This window comes from Equus przewalskii, chromosome 14 (assembly GCF_037783145.1).
Source record: "Equus przewalskii isolate Varuska chromosome 14, EquPr2, whole genome shotgun sequence".
NCBI lineage: Eukaryota > Metazoa > Chordata > Mammalia > Perissodactyla > Equidae > Equus > Equus przewalskii.
The window spans coordinates 12,678,481-12,702,669 of record NC_091844.1 but is presented as its reverse complement, the minus strand read 5'-3'; the positions used below and the strand labels follow the sequence as shown (position 1 = coordinate 12,702,669).

At 50.4% G+C, this 24,189-nt stretch overlaps 1 protein-coding gene across 2 annotated transcripts in view; it reads right to left on the bottom strand.

Annotated features, from left to right (window-relative positions):
- LOC103541232 (myelin and lymphocyte protein-like) overlaps window positions 1–24,189 on the bottom strand; it is a 110,250-nt gene that overhangs the window by 70,481 nt on the left and 15,580 nt on the right. The window contains exons 2-4 of one of the 2 annotated variants that reach the window (XR_011526350.1): window positions 20,918–21,085; window positions 19,639–19,764; window positions 15,209–15,462 (exon numbers count right to left, since the gene is read on the bottom strand). Coding sequence is in view for 1 of the 2 variants with exons in the window: in XM_070573603.1 (XP_070429704.1) it covers window positions 15,340–15,462; window positions 19,639–19,764; window positions 20,918–21,085 (417 nt within the window). In the remaining variant the exon portion in view is untranslated. Of the gene's footprint in view, window positions 1–14,872; window positions 15,463–19,638; window positions 19,765–20,917; window positions 21,086–24,189 lie in introns of those variants that run through there. The other variant, XM_070573603.1, reaches the window with a different exon arrangement.

The following is a 24,189-nucleotide window of genomic DNA, read 5'->3' as shown; positions in this document are numbered from 1 at the left end:
AACAAAGCAGACTTCCTTTACAGGGGACATGATTGTCCACCTAGATAGTCCAAGAAGATCAATGGACAGACTCTTAGAGTGAGCACAAGGGAGGGTCAAGGTGGTCAGATGCAGGTGACCTTATGGGAAATCATCAGGTGACCAGTGCTCCAGACCAGTCAGTTAGAAAAAGTAGCACAACTCTTTTCCAGCCATGATAGCAAGACAAATTATAAAGAACATAGGAACACACATAACAAAAAACGTGCAAGATTTTTAAGGGGAAAACAATAAATCTTTAGTGAAGGATGAAAACATCTTGATCAAATGGAGACACGTGACGTTCATGGATGGGAGCACTCAGTAGGCAGTTGGGTACATGGATCTGGAGCTTGGGAGACAGGTAGGTGATAAATGGACTTGTGGGTCACTGGTATGGGTCCCAATGATTTCTCCAAGGAGGAATGTGGACATAGGGGGAAGAGAAAATGGCCCCAGATGGAGTGCTGAAGGTCACCAAGACAGAGAACTAGGTGGGAGACCAGGACAGTGTGAAGTCAGTGAAGCGCAGGAAGGGAGCAGTGTCAGGGAGGGAGGCCCGATGGCATCAGATGCTGGTGAGAGGTCAGGAAGACAATGGTGGATTGGGGCTCACTGTACTCGGTAAAGAGAAGTTAATTAGTGACCTGGAAAGGAGCAGTATTTTGCAGAATAGTGGGATCAGAAACCAGATTGCAGTGGATTGAAAATAAAAAAGGAGTTCTTTGAGGGAGGTAAATATGGTAGATTAAACATACATGTCTAATTTAGTGCTTTCTTGAAACTACATTCAAAAGATAGTAAAGGTTGTTTTTAAAAAGCATAAACCTACAAGACAGGAATAATGGGAGGAAAAAGACAATATGTTGAAAGTTGACCAGACGGAGGACTGTAACTGGTTTTCCAGACTAAAATCCCCCTGGATACTGAAGAGGCAACAGGGAAAGTCTAGAATCAACCCAGTCTGTAATACAGAATCCTCAAAAGGCTCAGGAATTGTGGACACCACAGAGATCTAGAGGTGGGGCTGAAGAAGGAGTTTGAAATAAGAATGGTTGGAAGATGTTTAAAAAGGAGTAAGATCCCCCACATTCTTCCTCCACCCTGTATAGCTGGGAGATTTCTCTGGAGATAGTGAATCAAGTCCCGCTCCCCAAGCCAGGCCCCAGCTCCAACCCTCTCTGTGGACTGAGGGACGCCTGAGGCTGGACCAGGTGAGGAGGCACAGGGCACACCACTTACACAGGGGCGTCCAAGAACGTCCCTGCTGGATGCTCTCCTCCTGGGCTCCCACAAGGCAGGCTGCCAGCCTTTCCCCGTCAGGCTGCTCTGGGGAATCTGACCAGACGAGAGGACAGACTCACAGAGAGTGATATTAGAGATTCCTTCAGTGAACAGCCAGTCCGATTGCCCTACAGTGATGCTCCAGGAAAGCCCTGCCTCGCACTCAGGATACCAAGCAGCCTTTAGACCCCACTTCAAATATGCGTGTCACACAGAGAAAACTCCAGGTCCAGATTAATTAAACCAAACATTTAAAGAATAAAATAATACCAATCCTACACAAACACAGAAAATAGAAAAGGAGGGAAAATTTTCCAACTCATTTTATGGGGCCAGCATTACCCTAATACCAAAACTAGATGAATACATAACAAGACAAGAAAACTAAAGACCAATACCCTATGAACAACACGATGACAATCTTTGGCAAAATTTCAGAAAGTTGAATCCAGGAAAATGTATTTTTATATAAAGATGGTAGAAATACTCCATGACTAAGTAGAATTCTTTCTAGGAATACAAAGTTGGTTTAACATTAAAAAATCAAGTGATGTAATTCACTGTATTATCAGAATAAAGAAAACCCATGTGATCATCACAACAGATATGGAAAAAGCCTTTATCAGAATCTGGCAAAATTCAACAACTGTTCTTGGTAAAATCTCTCAGAAAATTAAAAATACAAGGAAATTTCTTCAGCCTGATAAAGACCATCTGTGAAAAACTTGCAACAATTATCGTATTTAATGGTGAAAGACAGAATGCTTTCTCTGTGAGATTGGAAACAAAGCAAAAATCTCCACTCTCACCACATCTATTCAAGTGGTCCTAGCCAGTGCAATAAGGCAAGAAAAAGAAATAAAGGACATCCAGATTGAAAGGAAAAAACGAAACCATTTTTATTCACAGATGATTTGATTGTATACATATAAAATCCTAAGGAACCTATGAAAAACTACTAGAACTAATAAGTGAGTTTAACAAGATCATACAAGATCAATACACAAAAATCAATTATATTTCTATATAGCACCAAACATTTAAAAATTAAAACCCATACCATTTGCAATAGTATAAAAAAGGAAGAAATTTAACAATATGTGCAAGATATGTATCTAGAAAACAAAACATTGGTAAGAGAAATTAAAGAGATTAAATAAAGAGATATACCACATTTAAAGATTAGAAAACTCAATATTGTTAAGACGTCAGTTCTCTCCAGATAGATCTATAGATTCAGTGCAATCCTGATCATAGACCCATCAGGCATTTTTGCTGAAATTGACAAAAAATTTGTATGGAAATGTAAAGGACCTGGACTAGTGAAAAAAACTTTGCAGAAGAAGAAAAAAGAGGCTTACAATGCCTGATTTCAAGACTTATTATAAAAGCACAATAATGAAAAACAGTGTGGTATTGGCAAAAGGGTAGACACAGAGATCAATGGTACACATAGGAGATCCAGAAATAGACCTACATACATTTGGTTAACTGATTTTTGACAAAGTCTCCAAGGTAATTCTATGAAGAGAAGGATAGTCTTTTCAACACGCAGTGCTGGAACCCTTGGATATTCATATAAAAAAATAAATCTTGACCTTACTTTAGGCTACATACCAAAATTTTAAAAAAACAGGTCATAACCCTAAATATAAAAATCAGTGTTTGTGGTGACTTCATAGAACATTACTGCAAATAATGAGAATCAAATATATATCTGATACACATGCACACACACACACACAAATGTATAGAGAGAGAGCTCAATAGAAAATATGCAAAAGATTTCAACACACACTTCACAAAAGAAGGTATACAAATGGCCAATAAGGACATGAAAAGTTTTCTGACATCATTAATTATTAGGGGAAGTGCATATTAAAATTTCCGTGGGATACCCCTACACACCCACGAGAATGGCTAAAATTTTAAAAGGCTGACAATATCAAGTATTAGTGAGGATGTGGAGGAACTGGAACTCTCATACATTTCTGTGGGAGTGTAAAATGGTAGAACTAGGTTAGAAAACAAAATGGTTTCCCTATAAACTTAAATACTCACTGACCACAGGACCCAGCCATTCAACATCTAGGTTTTTACCAAAGAGTAAAGAAAACAGATGTCCACACAAAGACAAAGCTTTATTCATAATATCTCAAGCTGAATCAACCCAAATGTCCATTTACAGATGAATGGATAAACAAACGATGACATATTCATACAATGGGATACTAGGAGAAAAGAGCAATAAGAGGAATGAACTGCTGAGAACTCAGCACCAGGGATGAATTCCATACACATCATGCTGAGAAGAAGAAGCCAGGAACAAAAGAGTACATTCTGTCAGCTTCCTTTTATATGAACCTTTAGAAATAACAAATTTTATCTTTAGTGACAAAAAGCAGATTACCAGTTGCCTGGGACTGATGGGTGGAAGCAGTAGGGACTGACTGGAAGGGGCCCAAGGGACCTTTGCAAAGTGATGAAAATGTTCTATATTTTGATCATGGTGGTTGTTACATGGGTGTATATATTGGCCAAACTTATCAAAACATATGTGCAAAATGGAGGCGTTTTATTATATGTGAATTATACCTCAAAAAGGTTGGTTTAAAAATATAAGACAACAGGGGCTGGCCCCGTGGCCGAGTGGTTAAGTTCGCGCGCTCTGCTGCAGGCAGCCCAGTGTTTCGTTGGTTCGAATCCTGGGCACGGACATGGCACTGCTCATCAAACCACACTGAGGCAGCATCCCACATGCCACAACTAGAAGAACCCACAACGAAGAATACACAACTATGTACCGGGGGGCTTTGGGGAGAAAAAGGAAAAATAAAATCTTTAAAAAAAAATTAAAATTAAAAAAAAATAAATAAATAAGACAACAACTGAAGATTAACAAGCATCTCAAGAGTGTCCCTAATATGAAGTAGAGAGCCACACAAACAGAAAAGGCAACTTAGAAGACAAAGAGATTATAAAGGGAGAAGAAAGCATCCACAGAATTATTAATATCCTCAGAGAACAAAAGAGGATAACAGATCCATGAAGCAAGAGAAGGTCACCTCCAAAAGGAAAATCCGAGCACAAAAGAGAGCTCTTGAAAATTAAAAAAAAGCAAAAGTCAAAATTAAAAATGCAATAGAAAGGTTGAATGATAAATGTGAGGTTCCTCCCAGAAACTAGAGCAAAATGACCGAGATGGAAAATGGAAAAGCAAAGAAGCTTAGAGAACTAGCTCAGAAATTCTAATAGCCAAATAGGAGAGACTCTGAAAAAGTACAGAAAAAAAGAAAGGGGAGGAAATCACAAAAAAAAAGCAACTCTAGAATCTTCACAACAGAGCAATGCTTCCTACACATATCGAAGGGAAATTATTTTTAACCCAAATTCTATACCCAGCTAAACTATTAATTGAGTGTAAAGATAGAATGAAACGTTTTCACACAGGAATAATCTAAAAAGCAATCACCTCAATTCCCCTTACACTATTTCCTAGGAAGTTACTAGAGCACGTGCTCTCCTGAATGAAGCCACGAACCAAACAAGGGGCAAGGACTGTAGGGACTACAGGAAACCACAGAGCAATAAGAGAGAGACAGACGATGGAGCACGAAGGGGATGTTGAGGGGATGGCTGGACACCAGGTGTCGAGGGCGACCTACGCAGACTGGAAGGCGGTGGGAGAGACTTCTTCAGGAAGAGGAAACTGATAGAACATGTGACGCATCTGACGATCTTGAGAGAGACTGAGGAAACCGCCACAGTATTTGGGTTGAATTAGTGACAAGTAGAAAAAATAAACTCCTCCCCCTTAAAAATAAACACAAAACAAAAAACCACTGACAATTATTAACCATAAGGAAAATAAAACAACAACAAACCTAAAGAAAGGAAAGGCGCCATGGCACACTGGCGGCTCATCTCCAAGCGGGCGTGGAGCCGACTTGAAAGTCTGGCTGTGAGGGAGAAGAGCAGGATTCATGGAGGGGCTTCCCTTTGGTTTGATTTGATTTGAGTTATTGTTGATTTCTTGTGTTTGGGTTTTACTACCTCTTTGTTGATCTGTTTTGGTTGGAGTTGGTGTTGGGTTGTCTCAAGGAGGCAGGCATTTGAGAACATGCTGTGGTGGGAGCCCCAGCGGGGAGCAGGGCAGCCACTGAGGACTGGGGCTGGGGGAGTGTTGGAAGGAGCCCGGGGTCCAGGAGTGTGGAGAGCAGCGGCCTCGGGCAGGGGGAGGGCTCCAGGTGACCAGGAGGACGGAGGTAGGTTTGTATGGAGGGAGGGACGAGCGGGAAGAGGAGCCCAGGAAGGACAAGGCATGAGGTCTTCTTCTTCATCTCCTTCTTCTTCTCCTTCTTCTTTAGGAGCAGAATGTGAGGTCACTGGCTGTGCTGGAGGGGGTGACCAACAGGGGCTTGAGGGGAGACGTGAGTCTCAAATCAGGTGATGGCTGGGCCTCCACTGCTGGCTAAGGGCCTGATGAAGTGGGAGGCAGGGAGGGCGGTGGCAGACGCACCAGCTCTGCAAGTCACAGTGTTCTCAGTACCCTGGGTGGGAGGACAGAGAGAGAGAGAGCCATCTCTCCTTGACCAGGGAGGAAGGAAGGGTCCAGGTGCCAACCCTCTGGATAGGTGACAGGAGAGTGGTCTTGCCATTGTCTTGGTCCTAATCCTGATATGGAGCTCCCAAGGGAGCCAGAAATCAGGCCACAAACACCCATCTGCTGGTGTGGTGGTACCCAGGAAAGGAAGGGGTCTCTATCCATCCTGGCGCTGTCACCTCTCCCAGCCACCCGCCACCTCACAGGCCCTGACAGCCTCTGCAGCCACATCTGCTCTTCCTCACAGCTGTCTGGGAAACAGCTTCTCTAGACCTGAAGAGACAGAGTTTGCTTAAGCAAGCTGGGGGCTTCCTCCTGCTCCTCACAGACCGGGGGATCCATTCCCTGTGGGCTGTTCTCTCCCCCCACCCCAGCAGGAAGAACGTGCTCACTGAGAAGAAAGGTTCAGGGCACAAAAGAGTGGGGTCCTGGGGCCTGAAACACACTGTGAGAGCCTTCCTTGAGGTTCTCCAGAGTCTCCTGCTAAACTGCCAGCATCTTCGGGACCAGCAGCCCTTTTAGCCCCAAAGGTGATGGGGGCAGCTGAGAACCTGCATCCAGCCAGGCCTGGGGACGGGGAAGTGGGGAGACCAGTGGTCAAGGGAGGAGGGAACATGGGGGACACATTAGTCTATGGGACACTTCTGCAGGGACGGCTCCAGCCCCGCCTGGGCTCCAGGTCCGCCTGCCCTGGTTCAGGCCTGGCTCACCACTTAGCAGGGTTCTCAGACGGGCATCATTCAGTGTCCAAGAACCTGCTTCCTCATGTGCACAGTGGAAATGATAACAGGACTGTTTAGGATGGTTGTGAGGTGACAGCAGAGAACATCTGTGGAGCTCTTAGTTTCAGTCACACGGAGAAGGTACACCGGCCCCTGGGGACCCTCATGTGTAACAGGGGAGGGAGCAAAGCTGAGCAGATGGGGAGGGGCTTTCTCTATCCCTTCATCACCCTCTCCCCCACCTTCCTGCCCAGTGAGGCCAGAACCCCTGCCCCTTCCATTCCAGCCCAGGCTGTGCCAGAGCACAGAAGGTGCCCTATGGGGAGACCCCAAAAAGTTTCAAGCATCCTTTTCCTGTTAGATCAGGAGCCAGAAAACCGCTGGACTCAGGTAAGTGGGGTGAGGGGCAGAGTGGGCCTGGCGGAGCATCTGGCCAACAAGGCCGATGTGCTGGGCATGCTGTCTCGGGTACATTCCTGTCATTGTTTGCCCAAGATAGGACACAGCCTGAGAGTGGGGGCCCCAGCCATGCTTATAGAGTGAGAGGTCCGTGGAAATATGAGATTTGTCCACCTGCACATCCCCTGCTAACTGACCCTTCCTGGCCTGGGTGACAGGATGAGTCCTAGGAGGGGCCCTCGGAGCCATTCACTTCCTCCTTCCTCTGGCATAGCCCATGCTGGGGGCTGCATAGAGCACCTCAGTCCTACTAACCTCAATCTATCCATTAGGGGTGGGTATGGGCGAGCATCTGCAAAGAACCGGTCAGAGCATGTGCCTGGGAGGTGGCAAGTGAGAGGGGGTGCTTGCAGTTCTAAGGAGCAGAGCCTGGGGGTGTGGAGAGCCAGGATACCCAAGAGCTGGAGCTGGCTGGGGATGGGACAGCTCCCTGGAGGATGCAGCATACCAGTTGGGTAGGGCTGGTGGATGACATTGTCATCATAATCCACATTCATGGTACACTGTATGTAAAGTGTGCTGGGTGATTCGTGCATGATGCTCAGGGACAGCCATGCCCCTCACTGTAGCTGCTGGTGGATGCATGTCCTGTGTGAGCCACCAGACTGTCATCAGGTCTAACCTCAACAGTGGGGACACATGGGCCACAGAGTCTAGGCACTGTATACTCACACTTACAGGGTGGCTCTTTCGGCCCCAGCCACGTCCTCAGTGCAGGTCGCTAATTCAGCCCCTCTCTCTGTTCATCCTGAGTGCAAGTGCAGAAAGCAGGGGGGGTATCTTCAAACAGGAGGACACAACACCCTAGAGGTCCAGCCATGTTTCTGCAAATGGCAGTATGTCCTTTTTATAGCTGAACAGTATTCCACTGTGTATATACCACATTTTCTTTATCCATTCCTCTGTCAATGGACACTTAGGTTGTTTCCGGGTCTCGGCTGTTGTGAAAAATGAGGCAATGAGCGTGGGGTGCAGAAGTCTCTTCGGGATAGTGATTTCCTTATGCTGAGTGAGATGTGTCAGACAGAGAGACAAATACTGTGTGATCTCAATTATGTGTGGAATCAAAAAAACAAACAAACTCATGGAAACAGAGATCAGATCTGTAGTTGCAAAATGCGGGAGTGGGAGAAGTGGGTGAAGGGGCTCAAAAGGTACAAACTTCCAGTTATAAAGATAAGATGCTGAGAGCCGTGGCTACATCATTTGATCGGCTGTTTGACAGGGTCCAGCTGACTAACGCCGAGGGGTGCCGGGTCGCCCCTTGGTGAAGAATAACCGGCCGGCCCCTCACATAGTTCTGAAACCTGTGCTGCTTCTAATTGCCCTTCATTCCTTTTCCTTTCTTAACCTCCAGTTTTCACTCCTTTGGGTGGCTGCTTGGGAGGCACTACCTCCCGGGAAAATTAGATATAGTAAGAGAATGTGACCACCTGCAGGTAACTTTCAAGATATTTTTCAGTTAATTAATGGAGGAGCACACAGTCCCATTTGAGACAAGCAGAAAGGAATCCTGCCCAGATAAGATGTCGAGTTAGGTTTATGGCCTCCATCTGGTTAATGTTTCCTTCTCCCTCCAGTTCTTTGTCTAAATATACATATGCATCGTCCTTCTAAGTTTGCTGGTTAATTGGATGATCAAGAAGTATCTATATATTATTCTTGACCTTCTGCTTTCTGTTAAAATGTTATAGAGGTTTTCTCCTAAAAGCAATAAATAATAAATAATTGAAGAGTAGAAGGGCCGAGGGGTGCAGGGATGCCCCTTGGTGAAGAATGGCTGGCCGACACCCCTGATATTTTCTGAATTATGTGCACGCTTTCTATCAAGGTTATGTCTATACTTATTTCTGTTTTTTATTCTTGAAGATATATAGTTTAGCTTAGCTTTTCAGCCCTTTACTTTACTAACAAAATGATATTTTCTCTGGGCAGTGTGCTTAAGGGACTGTTAGCTCTACGATCTAAAAGACAAAGGAATGCTTTCACCTCCTAAAGGGCGCGAAAATGTAAAGATGTTTAACTGCCCGCTGAGAATGCAGATAGCCCTGGGGATAAGATACCCTGGTGTCGCCTTTTGTTCCCATTAACCATCTACACTAATGGCGTAAATGATTGAGGGAGGCAGGGATGGCTCCCCCAGGATGTAACCAGACGGACTGCTGTCCTGTCCGGAGGCCTGGACCTTCTCTCTTTGATTTAACTTTACCATGAATTACAACAGATGCCTAGGTACCTATCTCCTTTAGCTTAGAGACAACAAACACTAGTTAATTGCGGAGAAGACTACCATTAACCTTATGCTCTATAGAACAGAATGCTAATAAACAGTCTTGTGCTTGTTTTTTACTTCCTTATCTCTCTGAGAATATTTGTAGAACTATTTCTGTACTAATCCTGAAAAATATATAAACGACACTTGTGCACAGTAAAGTTGGACTTGCTAACACCAACCCAAGTCTCACGTCCCCTTTATTTTCCCCTCATTGCACTGACGCCGTCCATCCCTCAGGAACCTGGACTCAGCCGGGGCGGGACTCCGGCAATAAACACGTTCAGGGATGAAATGTGCAGCATGATGACTACAGCTGACAACACTGATCTGTGTATTTGAAAGTTGCTAAGAGAGTAGATCTTAAAAGTTCTCACCACAAAGAAAAAAAACTAGTAACTACGTGACGGGATGGATGTTAACTAGACCTATTGTGGTGATCATTTTGCAGTATATACAGACACCAAATCAGTAATGTTGCCCACCTCAACCTTATACAATGTTATCTGACAATTATATCTCAATAAACCTGGGGAAAGAGGAGGACAGCAGGGGCAGGAAGCCGAGTGGGCGGTGCTGGCAGAGGAGGGTACCTGAGGCAGAGGCCCAGCTCCAGCACTAACCTGCTGGGTGCTCTGCAGGAGTCTCTGGGCCTCTGGGGTCCCCTGTTCTTCATCGGTAACGTCCCTGCTCCCTCCCAGCACTGCTGTCCCCGAGGGGTGAGGCTGCTCCAGGCTGGCTGCTCAGGCCCAGGTGACAGAGGGGCCGAAGGGCCTGGTTGGATGACCCTGACCCTCTGGAGCCCTCACGGTGCACTTCACTGAGTGGTCAGAGGGCTCTGGCAGAAATGATCTCCTTCCCAAGGGACTGAAGTTGGTTTACCAGATGGGGCCATTTTAACCTCTGACATGGCTGATTAAACTGTCAGTTCTGTGAGGAAAAGCAAAACTATCGACCCAAGTTTATGACAATGACAGGGACGTGGTTGATGAATCCTGAACACAGAGTGAATAACCATCGTCTGCCCAGGGTAGAAACTTCAGGATCATTCTAGACCTTTCCCTGCTTCGTTCCCATAATGGTGACCACAGCTGGCACGTCCTTGGCCTTCCTCGGTCCGGGGCTGACCTGAACCAAGTCCTCGAATCCTCCAACAGCCCACAAGGCAAGATGGCTGTTCCCGCTCTGCAGGCAAGGGAGCTGAGCCAAGAGAGGCGCTCACTCGGGCGGCTCAGGGGTCCACGGAGTCCCCGTCCACTGGCTCTCAGTTCCCCAGCACCTGGTCAAGTCTGTCCCCTCCCCAGCCCAGCCTGTCTGCCTGTCCTGCTGCTGCTGCCCAGACCCACAGCGTCTCTCACCTGGCCAGCTGCCACTGTCCCACAGGCAGTCCCCGCAGGTGCCCCTGGGTACACGCCAGGCCGCAGCCTCGCCTTCAGGGCACCTGGGCCTCGTAGCCTCCTGAGCCCTCCCCTTCCCAGCTGCCTGGCTGGGTCACTCCCCGCTCTGCCTAGGAAAGCCCTCCTGCCTTCTCTGCCTGGTAAAACCCTCATCCCGGACACTCCCAGGAGGGTGGGCTCCTGGCTGGGTTTCCCCGACACTCCTCGTGTGCCCTTTGGAAACTTCATTATCATATGTCAGTGTCGTCAGTGTTGTGGGTGTGAAGGACTGGTTGGGCATGTCTGTGGCCCCTGCTCCCAGGGGGACAGGGACCCTGTCACAGTGAGATGTGGCACATGACAGGTAACTTTGTGGCTCTGGAGCCAGAACCCTGGAAATCACCCCTACTTGCTGTGTGACCTTGGGTAAATCATTTAACTTCTCTGTGCCTCAGATTCCTCATCTGAATGCTACCCACCCCGCATGGCTGTCACAGGGGTTGAGTGAAGAAGTACAGCACCTCCAGCAGCCCCGGGCACCCAGTGCTGTTGGGGGTCCCGTCCCCGGGTGTCGGCCTCCTCGTGGGCTCTCACTGACAGTGTGTGGGCTGAAGGAAGTCCTGGAAGCTGAGAGCTCTGCGTGGACCTCACCTCTCAGGGCCATCTGTAGAGCCTGCACTGGGACTGTCCCCACGTTACTGTGAGGGACAAAAGTGGTCCCAGCCGGGAGCTCCGGGTCTGCCTGCAGCGCCCCTGCTCTTAGAGGCTGCCGTGACCGGGGACGATGCGGACAGAACACAGGCCTCTGAGTCACAGAGAGTGGGGAAATCACTGTGAATCTGTTTTTCCAAATCACGTTATTTTAACTGCTCTGGGCTGATCCCCACGTGAGCAAGGACAGTAGACGGGGCCAGGGGCACTTTGTCTCCTGAAAGGCCCCATTGTGACCCCGAACTGGTCCCAAGTGATTCCCGGAACAGCAGGCCCTTGTGTGGGCCCCGCAGGCCTGCTCACTCCGCCCCCGGCTGGCGTGAGGACCCTCTGCTCCTCTGTAAGGTCAGCACAGGAGCCTTAAAGCCCCCATTTGGCTGCTGCTGGGTTCTGATCAGAGATGCTTTCTTGAGTTTGGTTCTAGGATGTCAATGAAGCTCAGCTCCTGTAAACTGCATCCTCTCCAGGAGAAGGGCAGGTCCAGTGGGACCGACTGTGAGCAGAACAGGGGCCAGGGGCCTGGTCCCAGAGGAGGACTGCATGTGGATGAAGCCCCTCCCAGGCCACCCTGCCCTGCCCTGGGAAGGCCACCAGGAGAATGCCCCCAGGAGGTGCCCCAGAGCCCCATGAACAAGGGGGCCCCAGGCACTGCAGTCACAGACGACAGCCTCCAACACGTCCTGGGTGGACGTGACCCACAGCTGCCTCTTGCTGTGGGCGCTCTCCTGACACACACCCTCAGCACATGTTTGTGGGGACCGTGGTTTCTTCTGTCCTGCAAGCTTTGGCTCCTGGTCACATCGGAGACATCAGCTTCTTCCTGATCCTTTCTCAGGCCCATGCAGGCATTCAGCTCTTTGTCCCAGGAACTTAAAAAGCCCCATTTCCTCACCTTCTTTACAAAGCATCAGCTGGTCTGGGTGGGCCTTTGGCTTTGTGGAAGCTGCAAAGTGGAATTCGGCAGCTGCCTGAACTGGCATTGTCGTGACTTTGCAGCTCACAGCAGCCAGCCCCTTTCAACAAGGATCTCACTCAGCCACGTGGTCTGGGGCTGCCCCTGCCCGTGGTCTGGGGCTGTCCCGAATGCCTGGCTTAATCCTCCTCTGAAGGCCCCTGCCCCCTGGCCTCAGGTCCACTGCAAGGTCTCGTCTCACTGTCACTTCCTGAGAGGCTGGAGGACAGATCCGCATGGGTACAAGTCTGGGTTCCCTAGGGCTGTAAGCAAGCACAGGGCCCCAGGGACAGAAGGAGCAGGCCCGAAATCCAGCTCCAGTTCTCCCCAGCTGAGTGAGTCTGCTTCCTCACCTGTAAAGGACAGGCGGGGCATGTCCTGTGGTCACGGGGAGGATGACAGGAAGCTATACAGATGCAAGGTCCTTACCTAGTGCCTGGGCCAGGCAAGAGCTCCTAGAGTGGTAGGCAGGGTGGTTATGCAGGTGTGGATGTGGGTTCTTTGGGCTGCTTCAGTGTTGATGCTTCCTGCCCTTTGGTCCAAGTCAGGGCCACCAAGCAGGCAACATCTCAGGAATGTGCCACCTGTCCCTGGGGTGCCACCAAGCTATGCCCCAGAGGAGGCTCCCTCCTGCCCAAGACCCAGAGGCAGAGAGGTGAGGCATGCCGGCCGCAAGAAGCTTTGGGGGTCAGATACCATCCTGCATCTCCAGGGACCAATGTCCCCAGCACATAGTAGATGCTCAGTCGATGCCCCTTCTCTGCAGTCTGACACCTTTGAGCTATTGCTCAGCAGGCTCCTTAAATGCCCCTTCCCCAGCCCCTTCCTCCCCAGGCACGAGGGCTTCCAGGGGGCAGTGCCCTAGCAGGACCCTGCCCATCAGCCAGCACTTTTACTTGCAAACACTCCCCAAGGAGCTGGATGCAGAGCTGAGCAATGAGATGCATGAGCAACAGATCTGGACCAGGGCGGGTTCGGGGAGAAGGGTGGTCTGGGGGAAGGAAAAGCAAGACCAGGAAAGAGCATCGTTTGAAGCTGACCATCCCATAATATTCAAGGAGAATAGGATGCAAATCAAACACCGAATGAAACTGCGGATTTCACTCTGACTTGGGTTGAGAGGAAGGAGAGAGACTTGTATCAGAGCATCATCTGCAAAGGCTTGGACTAATAAGGGTTTTATCCTGAGACCAATTTGCAACCGAAAAAGAGAAAATAAAGAAGGACTATATTAAGGCTTCTTTCAAGAGAATAATTAAAATTTCAAAACATTGAGAAACCCTTGGGAAATTCAACTAAGCCTTTGCCTTTGGTTTCTTTTGCATGAGGGTCAACAGTGCGCCTCTGTCAGCATCATGGAGCTGGTGGCTCACAGGAATGCGATCAGAAGGTCTTGTAAAAAAAATGAGACTTCTCTCAATCAACACTTGATTGCAAATTTTGTTAAACACGTGACAAACTTCCCGTCATTTCTTAATTTGTACTTTAATTTTTCCAGGATAAAGCCCCAATCAAACCTTTTTCTCCTAATTTACAAGGGGGTTTTTTACTTAAATTTCATTTGAGTGGACTCACTAAAAGTGGCCCTTTTCTGGAATAATTATCCTGGGATAACAAAGGACATCCTGGAGATGCCACTGAGACCCAATTTAGTCATGGGGTCCCCAAGGTGGAAGGGAAGGAAAATGTCAACTAGTTAAACCTCCGCCTGAGGCTGGAAGCTTTGCCCTCATGGCCACTAGCCAGAGGTCAGCCAGCCCTGCCCGTCCGCCTCCACGGTTAGGGGCTGACCAGTTTCTGAGGCTCCTGGTCTAGGGCCCCAGCTCTGGGACATCATGGATTCTTCGAGTGAAGGGATGAAGGAGCACTTCATGCCAGGAGCTGACTCTCAGGATTCCTCACTGAGTGCCCCCTTCCTATTATCTCCTCTCCTCTCAACCCGGGCATCTCATCCCAAGAATGTGGCACTCAGCACTTGTCGCCTCAATTCCTGTCACTCTGCAGTCTGGTCCCATTCCTCCCCTATGGAGTGGCCCAAGGAAATTGTAAACACAGCTTATTATCCACATCACTAACTGGAACAGAACACACAGCCCACTGCCCAGAACATCTCTGATCAGCTTCACAGAGTGAGAGGACACTTCTGCACCTGGTTTCTTGTGGCTTGAGGACTTTCTAATTGAGCACAGACCCCTTTGTCCTGTAGGAAAAAGAAGGGGACCCCCCAGGCTGGTACTTGGTGAGTTTCCAGAGAGGGTGAAGCCATCTGAGGCCCCTGGTAGCTAGGGAGCGTGGGAGACCAAGCACCGGACTCCCTGAGCGCAGTGGCCGAGCACACACAGCTATCATCTGAACTGCCACTGGATGCCGCCTCTAGAGATTCAGTCTAAGCCCAGGATTCCTCAGAAAGAAAGCTGGAATGATGGTCCTGATACTGGGGAGTCAAAACAAAACCACAAACACCCAACAAAAGGATTAAACATAAGGCACTTTATAAAGTATTTCAAAGCTTTATCATCTTCCCCCGTGGACATCTGCAAGGACTTGTTGGGTGAGTTTTTATCCTTATGACAGGGAGAATCTCCATGAAGACTTAGAAACACGCCACCAGATGGGGGCTCAAAAGAGCCTGTGGAAGATTCCAGCAGAGAGTTCGCAAGATCCGGTCCAGGGCTCAGCAGGGGATCTTTGTTCCATGGTCTCTCAGATCACAGACCCCACACTCCACCCCACCGCCCCCTTTCCAAATAGGAGATGACCCTGAAAGAAAGACGGCTCAGTAGTTGGAGGTTAAACATGGCAAGTCCCAACCCTGACAGGAGGGGACATGGAGAGTCAGCATAACACCCACAAAACACACAGCGTTGCTCTTGTTTTGGTTTCTTTTTTCCACCATGGAGAGCATTTCTGCATGCTAAAAAGTTATGCTGGAAGGCGGCCAATCAGTTAACACCGTCTGGGTTTTCAGATGAAGTTTTTTTCCTCCTTAAGGAAAACCACTTCCATCTGATTAAAGAAAACCATGCATGTTCCACGTACAGCAGAGTGGCTATGGATGAAAACACCTGAAACCAAGATAAATAACCATTAATGGGTATGAGGGGGGAGAGGGCAAGGCATGGGTCATCCACACTGGGCCAGCTGCTCACATGGCACTTGGATGACAGACCTGAAGTGTGTGGACCACTGCTTCCCATCACCCACACAGACATCCTTTCTTGCTGAGCACAGATGTGGCCCTCAATGCTTTCGGCACAGAGCTCCAGGAAACCTAACGATCCCCTGGATGTGGCGTGCAAGGTCCACTGTCTCCATTTCACATCATGATGCTGGTGCCAACAACTGGAAATGGGCATCCACAGAGACCCCTCAAATGATACTCACAGATGAGTACCAACTGCTCTCCGTGGGAAACTTGCTTCCTCCACACCAGGAAGAGCCGGGTCCACCAGCTGTGAGCCCAGCGGCCTCGGTTGGAGAACACGAACACAGGGATTGCTGGCTCTGGTGAAGGTCTCGATGCTGCCAGGACACCCTCAGACCCACCAGAATGTTATTCTAGGATCATAATCTCACAGACACGGGCGAGGAGCCAGGCTCACAGGACTGAGGGACAGGGACAGGGAGGTGGGATTGTGAGATGCTGCAAAGGAGGGGCTTCCTGAGAAAGCTGCTGGGAAGATGCAGTCGGCTGTTTTGACGCTGCGAACAAAGGCCCTGGAAAAGTGGCAAACGGTCACCTGTGGCCTGTCAGGCTCCTGACGTGCTGTGCTCACTGGGCACCATCTACTCCTAAAGGCCCGCTGCCCCCGAGTCCCATATCTGCTCCTGGATCTGTGACCTGGGGCGTGGGGTCAGGAGTGTCCAACCAGGCACAACACTTAGGGCGGCTATGCGTCCGTGACCCGTGAAAATGACCACAGACACCAGCCGTCACCGGGCCTGCCCTCTCCCACCCCACACAGGGTGAACCCTTCACCCTCGTTTCCAGAAGCGATGAGTAGGCTGAGTATTTGATCACACGTCTGAGAAAGCTCATCCGGGAACTCTGAGGCAGCCTGGCTGAAAGGAGCAGTCACCATGGGTGAGCAGCCCCCCAAAACACCTCAGCCCGTCAGGCGGGAGCAGGTTACTGTCCGGGCAACTCCAGACCCAGCGAGAACCCTTGGCAGAGGCTCCTCAGAAGCCCCCACAGGAACAGGACACAGAGCTTAGTTTCCAAGTGAGGGCAAGAAATGGCAGCTTGGGGACACGGACAGCAGGGACATGAAAGGATATCCTTACACTTTCATAAACCCCTTTCCCTCAATGGCTGCCATTATTGCCCCCAACTGTTAGGATCCAGAAGCCTCCAGATCTCTGCAGAAATTTCCAGCTCCCCTCAGTCAGCTCCCACCAACCCCAGGGATCCCTTTGGTGCACACACTCTGCTGTCAGCAAACGGGGGAGAAGCTCAGCTTCTGAGGCAGGTCCCAGTTAGGAGTCACAGAGGGCGAGAGGCAGGCCAGATGCTCCCAAAGGCCAGGGGTGTGTGGAGAAGGTCTTGAGACACCTCCCACAGCCTGGACGGGCCTCCCCGAGACCATGGGAGGCCGTGTGATGGCTGGGCAGGGTCTGGGGTTGAACCCTGAGTGACCAGGACTCCTTCCCCCTGTGTATGGACACAGCTGATATTCTGAACAGAAAGGCGGGACTTCACATTGAACCGGGCTCATAATTCACCTTGATGGTTTCAGCCCAGCGCCCCTGCCTGCTGAGGACATCGTGATTTCTGGTTCTGGCACTCCTGACTCTGTCTGGGCGTGCTCACGTTTCTCCAACTCAGCTAACAGAAAGGGGGACACATCAATTGTGGACTGGATAAAGAGACGCTGGGATAGTCATGAATGGAATACCCTACAGCAACGAGAAGAAACACACTGCATCTCCACCCAACAGTGGGACGAGCCTCACAAACCTAAGGCGGAGAAAAAGAAGCCAGAGAGAAAAGACACACACTGTGCAATTCCATTCACATGAAGTTCAAAATCAGGCGAAATCAAGCTAGGCAGCTAGGAATCAGGTCCATGGTCATCCTTGGTGTGGGTGCACAGTGATGGCGGCAGCACAGGAAAGGGGTTTCTGGGAGCTGTTTATGATGCTCTATTTCTTAATCTGGATGCTTGTTACACAGAGGGGTTCACTTTATGGAAAGTCATCAAGCTGTGCACTTGCATCCTGCTCACTTCTCCGGATGTGTGTTGCATTTCGATAAAACGTAAAGAGAAGTTGGAATACGGTAGAGCCCAGTCGTTCTCAGCTAGAGATCTGTCCAGCGGGCAGGGGCATTAATCCACCCTATCTGTGTTGTTCCGTCAAGTGGACCCAGTAGCCAAATTCCTTCTACGTGTCATTACTGCTGTCCACAATAACTTTACAGAGGTTGTTGTCAAAGGCCTTGCTGATGTCTGTTTGGAGAGAAGGCTTCTGGGGTTGGGATGGGGGAGGTATAAGGCTCTCTAGATGAGGGGGAGATGAAACAGAGTCATTTGAAGGATGGAGGAGGAAGTGGATGACCAGCCTCCCAACGGAAGGAAGAGCATCCTAGGGGCTGCCTGGCTGTGCTACTGTTTAGAAACCAGCCATCTTGGGAGATGAGCCAATATGGGAGACATTCCCACACTGTGGGACATTTGAGGGGTGCAGGTACCATGAGGTGGCCATGTTGATGGACCTGGGGAGTAGGCTGGGAGCTTAAGAGGAGCATGTGGCTTCCCCAGGGCAGGGGACAGGCCTATAGGGACCAGCAGACAAGGCTTTGAGGAACCTTTCCCAGAGCCCAACAGTGCCCACCCTGTGGGATTCTCTCAGCCTCTGCTCTGTCCTCTCCAAACTGGGGGGATGGCACAGCTTTGGCTCCTGGAGCTGACATCCTGTGATCTGTCACTACGTTTGACCTTGGGATTTCCATAATTCGGAGGTTGACCTCTAGAAATCTGAGGAGCACTATTTCTGAAACTTTTTCTTATTTTTTAAATAATACCCTTGGCTAGAAATACATTTGGAATGATGAGTCAGCACACGTGTGCAAGCCCACCATGCACGGCTCTGGAAAAAAGTTCTATGAAACAATATATTCTCTTACTCCTGTCATTCTGATCCATTCCATAAAAAGAAAATCCAGGTCATCACTTCACATTACCTCCCCCACCAGTGTGTCTGGCCCCGCAGTGGAGAACGTTCCTTTTAGAGCTCAGATACCTGCACACACCATGCCCCCAGTCACACACAGTCGGCCCCCACGTTTGTTCTGCTGACGGGGTGAACGAGGCTCAAGCCCTGCTCCCCCTCAGGACTCCTGTGAGGCCTCAGCAGGAAGCTGTTCAATATCCACAGTCCTCGAGGGGAAGGGACAGGAATTGCCATCCCATTTCACAGAGGAGCAGGCTGAGGCTCAGGGAGCACAGGGGACGTGCACGGGGAGCTGGAGGAGACATGACCTCTGGCCCCTCCTCCTCCCACAGGTGCTCAGAGCTGTGGGGCAGGAGACACCGTCACGAGGAGCCGAGGCCTGATCGCACAGCAAACACCCACAGCTTGGGGTCTGGACTCGCTGGGCCCAGAAGGACCACCCCACAGCCCCAGTCCAGAGCCAGGGCCTGGGGAGACCCCGGACACTCGATTTTCACCTCAGGCCTCAGTCTCGCGCCCCTAACTGTGCTTCCATGGAAGACCGCTCAGGGGGCCAGGACACCCAGGGGCCAGACTCACTGCTCCAAGCTGGTGCTGAGGGTGCTGACAGGGCACCTGGCCTGACACCAGCCCCGCCCATTCCCAGTGACCCTGGAGCACGTTATCCTGCTCGTGGTGCCCTGGCTCTCCATCTGTGAAATGGGGATGACACAGCGCCCACACCCCAGGGCTGCTGTGAGGGTTCAATCGATCATTCACGGAGAGCTTGGACGGTGCCGGGCATCAGCGGTCATGTCCTCACACACCTGCCCTCTGCAAAGCCCACCCAGGCCAGGACCCTAGGCCAGCCCATGCCTGGGCAATGCAGCCCTGAGTGGGTGACAAAGGGAGTCTTGGGCACGTCTCCCCCCTTCTCTGGGACTTTGTGTCTTCATGATGAGGAGATGGTCTATTTCATTCAAAAGTCAGTGAACTAAAAACAGAGGGGAGGGCTCGGGCAGCCTTCCGCTCAGACCCCGTCAGTGGGCGGTGGGAGCTGTGAATATGGGCAGGTTGACTGGGGCACTCACCGTAGCAAAAACATTCTCAAGGTAATGTTCGTACGCGAAGCCATCATGTATAACGATAGTAGCCAAACCTTCCAGGATGGAGACGCTGAGATAAAACACGGAGGCAATACAGTGGTAGGCTGCCTCCTGCAGGGTTAAAAAGGGCCGTCAGAGAGGTAGGGAGCCCATATGTGGGAATGTGGGGCATCTGTGGTCCCAGCAGGGCCCATCCACCCCACCTGTCCCTGCCCAGCATGGCTCAGTTCCCTTGGTCATCTTCTGCTACTTCCTTTGACTCCTCCCACCCCATTCACCCATCACCACCCCCTCCAAACCACCCCCCACAGAGGTCGTTTGTCAGCTGAGTTTTATCTTGCTGGTCTGGGGGCAGAGTAAGGACTTCAGTGGAGAAGGGACACTGCTCTCCCTTGAGGGGGGATCAAGTGAGGGGGCAGCTTGCGACTGAATAGGCAGAAGTTGGTTCTGGACCTGAGAAGTGTCATACATGGTCACAGTCCTGGTTCCGATGTGGCCTCAGTGACCAGTGCAGGGAAGAGAGGCCCACGCCATTTCCATTGTAGTTTTGTTGTTCCTTTTCTCGGGGGGAGAGTCAGGGGGCTCCAGGTGTGTTTACAAGCAAAAAAGTACTGGAATGGGGTTCTGAGTAGTTGTAATTTGGAGGTGGTTTCACAAGTGCAAGTAGGAGACCTTTTGAGAGACCAAATGGCCCCAGCCCTTCTATGTGTAAGTTTTGCCCTCTTCATGGGCCTCAAGGCAGAATTTATGCAGAAAGGAGACCACAGGCCATCTCTCTCCCCCATCAGCTCCCTCTCTGGTGACCTGGCTTTAGAAGCTGTGATATGGAGCTGAGCAGTAAGCATGGCCTCACACCGGGCAGCCAAGACCAGCCCCTAGGACCCTGTTCCCAGGAGATGGAAACCAGTCCCCCTGGATGATGGAAGGTGCCAACAGGGCCCTGGCAGGTGCAGGTGGGATGGGAGGGGGGTTGGGCTGCTGGTTATCCATGAAAAAGGCAGTCACACAGGAGGAAGCAGAGCAGCCCCAATGAGAGGAGATGGTGACAGTCAACCTCTGCCATCACCTTTTCCTGCCCTCCTGGCTGCAGGGAGCCCCGGGCTGCTGTGCACAGCTCAGAGCTGAAGGCCGGGCCAGCTCAGCCTTGGAACATGGGTGGGAGATGTCTACAGGGCAGCCTCAGCCAGTACTGGAAAAGCCAGCCTCCCAGGGGAGATTGTCCAATACTACCCACCCTCCTCAAACATGCACTGCTAGGACTCACCAGGAAGACCCAGGAAGTCTCCTCATAGTTGCCACTAATTACGTACAAGAAGAACAGGACAGTGGTGTTTATGAAGCAGAACACGGACACGAACATCACCCAGCCCTGGGTCAGGGGGAGGGGCACCAGGGACGAGGCGATCAGGATCCACACGAGGCCCCCAAAGACCTGCAGAGGGAAGGGGGGCAGGGTGAGCATCGGGCCAGGAGAGCCCACGCCCAGGAAGGGCCAGACCCAGAGGTCACGCTGGGGCACGAGGGGCAGAAAAACAGGATGGAGGCAGAGAACAGCGGGGGGCATTTTCCTCACCAAGAATGAATCCTTCAGCCCCCAAGGCTCTAGCCTGATCTCCAGTCTCACTCTTGCCCAATGTTCTGCATGCCTGCCTTTATTCACTTTTAAATATAATTTAATTTTTTATTTAATGAGCACTTACATCACATTTATATGCCAAGCACTTTCCTAATCACTTTACAAATATTAACTCAGTTAGGGCTCATACAATCATCCTATGAGCAAGGTACTGACCCATTTGTCAGATGGGAAAACTGAGGAACATGGAAGGTAAGTAATTCATCATCCCAAGAAAGGACTTACACCATCCAGTGTTATCATTAGAAGGGGTAATTCTGAGATTATATCCTTCCTAGTATTTTTGATATAAAAATATCCTTTCTGTTATGAAAAGGTAGTGATGCGAAGATTCTTTAGGTCTTTATTGGCAAAATAAATTGGGCACACAACGTCACTAGCATTTTTTTTAAAAATTGGCCGCTTAAATCCCTACCTCCAGGAAGTACTCTGAGTCACGGAGTTAGGTCTGGAGAGAGAACCCAGGTCAGCCTGGGCTTCTTGGGAGACTGAGGATGGCATGAGAGCAGCACTCCCCTGGCATTACCCAGAAGACACTCCAATTGATGTTCACATGGTCAGTGAGCCCCAAAGAGGAGCGTAAGGACAGATGAGGGGGTCACAACACCCCTCAGTGCCACAGTCCCGCTCCCCCTGTGGACAAGCACACCCCAAGCAGGGACTCTCTGTACTTCTCTTCCGCTCTTCATCCCAGTGACGTCAGCTCAGCCTCATCCACGATCCTCATGCAGATAAGCCCTGTGTTGGGAGTGGGCTGGGACACAGGGGAGATGGCTTTGCAGTCAGAGATTCCAAGGTACCGTGATACTTGCACCATCCTCCTGAGCATCTGGGGGCTGAGGACAGGCTGCTTCCCAGGCCTATGTCCCCTGTGGTGTGAACTCAAGTGGTACCTTGACCTCGCCTCCCTGACCCGCTACCCACCTGCTGGGTAAGAGACACCACTATCCTCACAGGGGTTCTCCGAGCCTCTTAGCTGAGAAGCATCAGGAGAGAATCACATTTGGTAGAAAAATCAGTGCAATGAAGAATCTGGAGGGATCAAAACCAAACTGGGCTTAATGAATCAGATCTGGGCATCTCTGCCCAGAAGACTTCCTCTACTGATGAACCTGAGATGGCCTGGAGGAAGGCACGTGACAGAGGCAGTGGGACACACTTTACAACTTAAAGTCACTGGAGCAAAATCAGTTAAATGCAAATCCTCAGACTGCCACAGATAAGATATGTGTGTCGCTTTCATCCACAGTTGCCTTTAAGATCAAACAGGTTACTTGGCCTTTTCCATCACGGGCACTGACACAGGAACATGAGCATGCTGATGGCTGAGATGGATTAGGATTCAGGAGGCATGAGAGTGTGGCATGGAGAGGAGGGAGGATCGGGCATGCCCATCCCGTGGGCAGAGGCAAGGGCCTGGGACACGCTTCTCCTAGGCATCCTTTTCCTGGTCAACAGGTGACCATCCAAAAAATACCAATCTAAGTTAGGTCCCTGTTCACGTGCTTTCAGTGAGCCCTGCACTGCCCCTTTGCAGCATCTAGCACAAGACAGGTGGATCTGGTTAGTCACAAAGTGGCACTGTCCCTACCAGGTGAGGGGCGGGGTGAGGTCCCCCTTGCTCAGGTTTGACTCTTGGGTGTGGGACACAGGGAAAACCCGTCCAGCCATGTGTCAGTGTCCGAGTTGGTTCCCTGACCTTCAGGGCCTCCTGGGAGAAGGGTGTGCCCAAACAAGTGGCTGATGGACCAAATCCCAGAGGAGCAGCTGGCGCTGCATGTGGAAGGGAGAGCCCTCCATGATGGAATCCCACTTGGGACCAGCGGGCCCGAGGTGCTTGTATGTTGCCAGTGGACATGGCATTGAGGGATGCTGAATACCATGTGGGGGAAACAGTTCTCTTTGTCACTCTTCAGTTTTTTGACTAAGGCAAGGAGAAGGGCTCAGGGGGCAGCCAGGGATTTGGAGCTCCCCCACAGCCTGAGCAGAGGTGACCTGGAGAAGGACATGGCTTTTATTTTTAAGCTAGTGACATAGCTATTCTGGACAAATTAACTGTAAAATACATAGGAGGTAAATTAAGGCACAGGGGTACCCTGGTCTCAGGCTCAGTGCCCTGGCCCTCGTTCAGCTCGATTCCTCCCCGTGTGGCTCGGTCAGGAATCAAAGGCAGGAAGAGTGAGGGGAAGTCAGAGCGCAGTCCCCACACTGACTGCTCATCACAGAGTCCTGAGTGAGCGCCAGCGAGACGGGGCCACAGCTCTGGGCTGAGCTCCCGGCCCCCAGTGTAGAGGGAAGCTTCAAGGTTACCCCGACTCTCCACCTGCTTTGGGTGTGCGCTTCCACCAGTGTGAGGAAGAGTATGTCCCAGCTCCCTAGGAATGCTCTCTCTCACACACACTCACACACTCACACGCACTCACTCTCACACACTCACACACACCCTTATGCAGATCCCCGGGGTCTATGGTAAGAATTCCATCCACAGGAACAAAGCCCACCCTGTGTTCCATCCCAGTCCTAACCCCTGGGACCAGAGGACCCTGTCCCGCCTCTGGGTGCACCACCTTACAAAGGGCCTTTAAAAATCACGCTGACTTTTTCTTTGTTTGGTTTCTCTGTAGCACTGAGTTTCATGGTAAGATGGCGGGGAGAAGTTTTGGACAGCTTTAATGAGAGAGAATTCACACACTATACAGCTCATCCATTTAAAGCAGCAATTCAATGGTTTAGGATATTTACAGACATGTGCAGCCATCATCTCCAGATACAATTTTAGCACATTTTCACCACCTCAAAGAAACCCTGTGCCCTTTAGCTACGGCTCCCTCCACCCCTCCCATCCCTAAGCGACCACTGACCCACTTCCCGTCTCTATGGATTCCCCTATTCTGAACCTT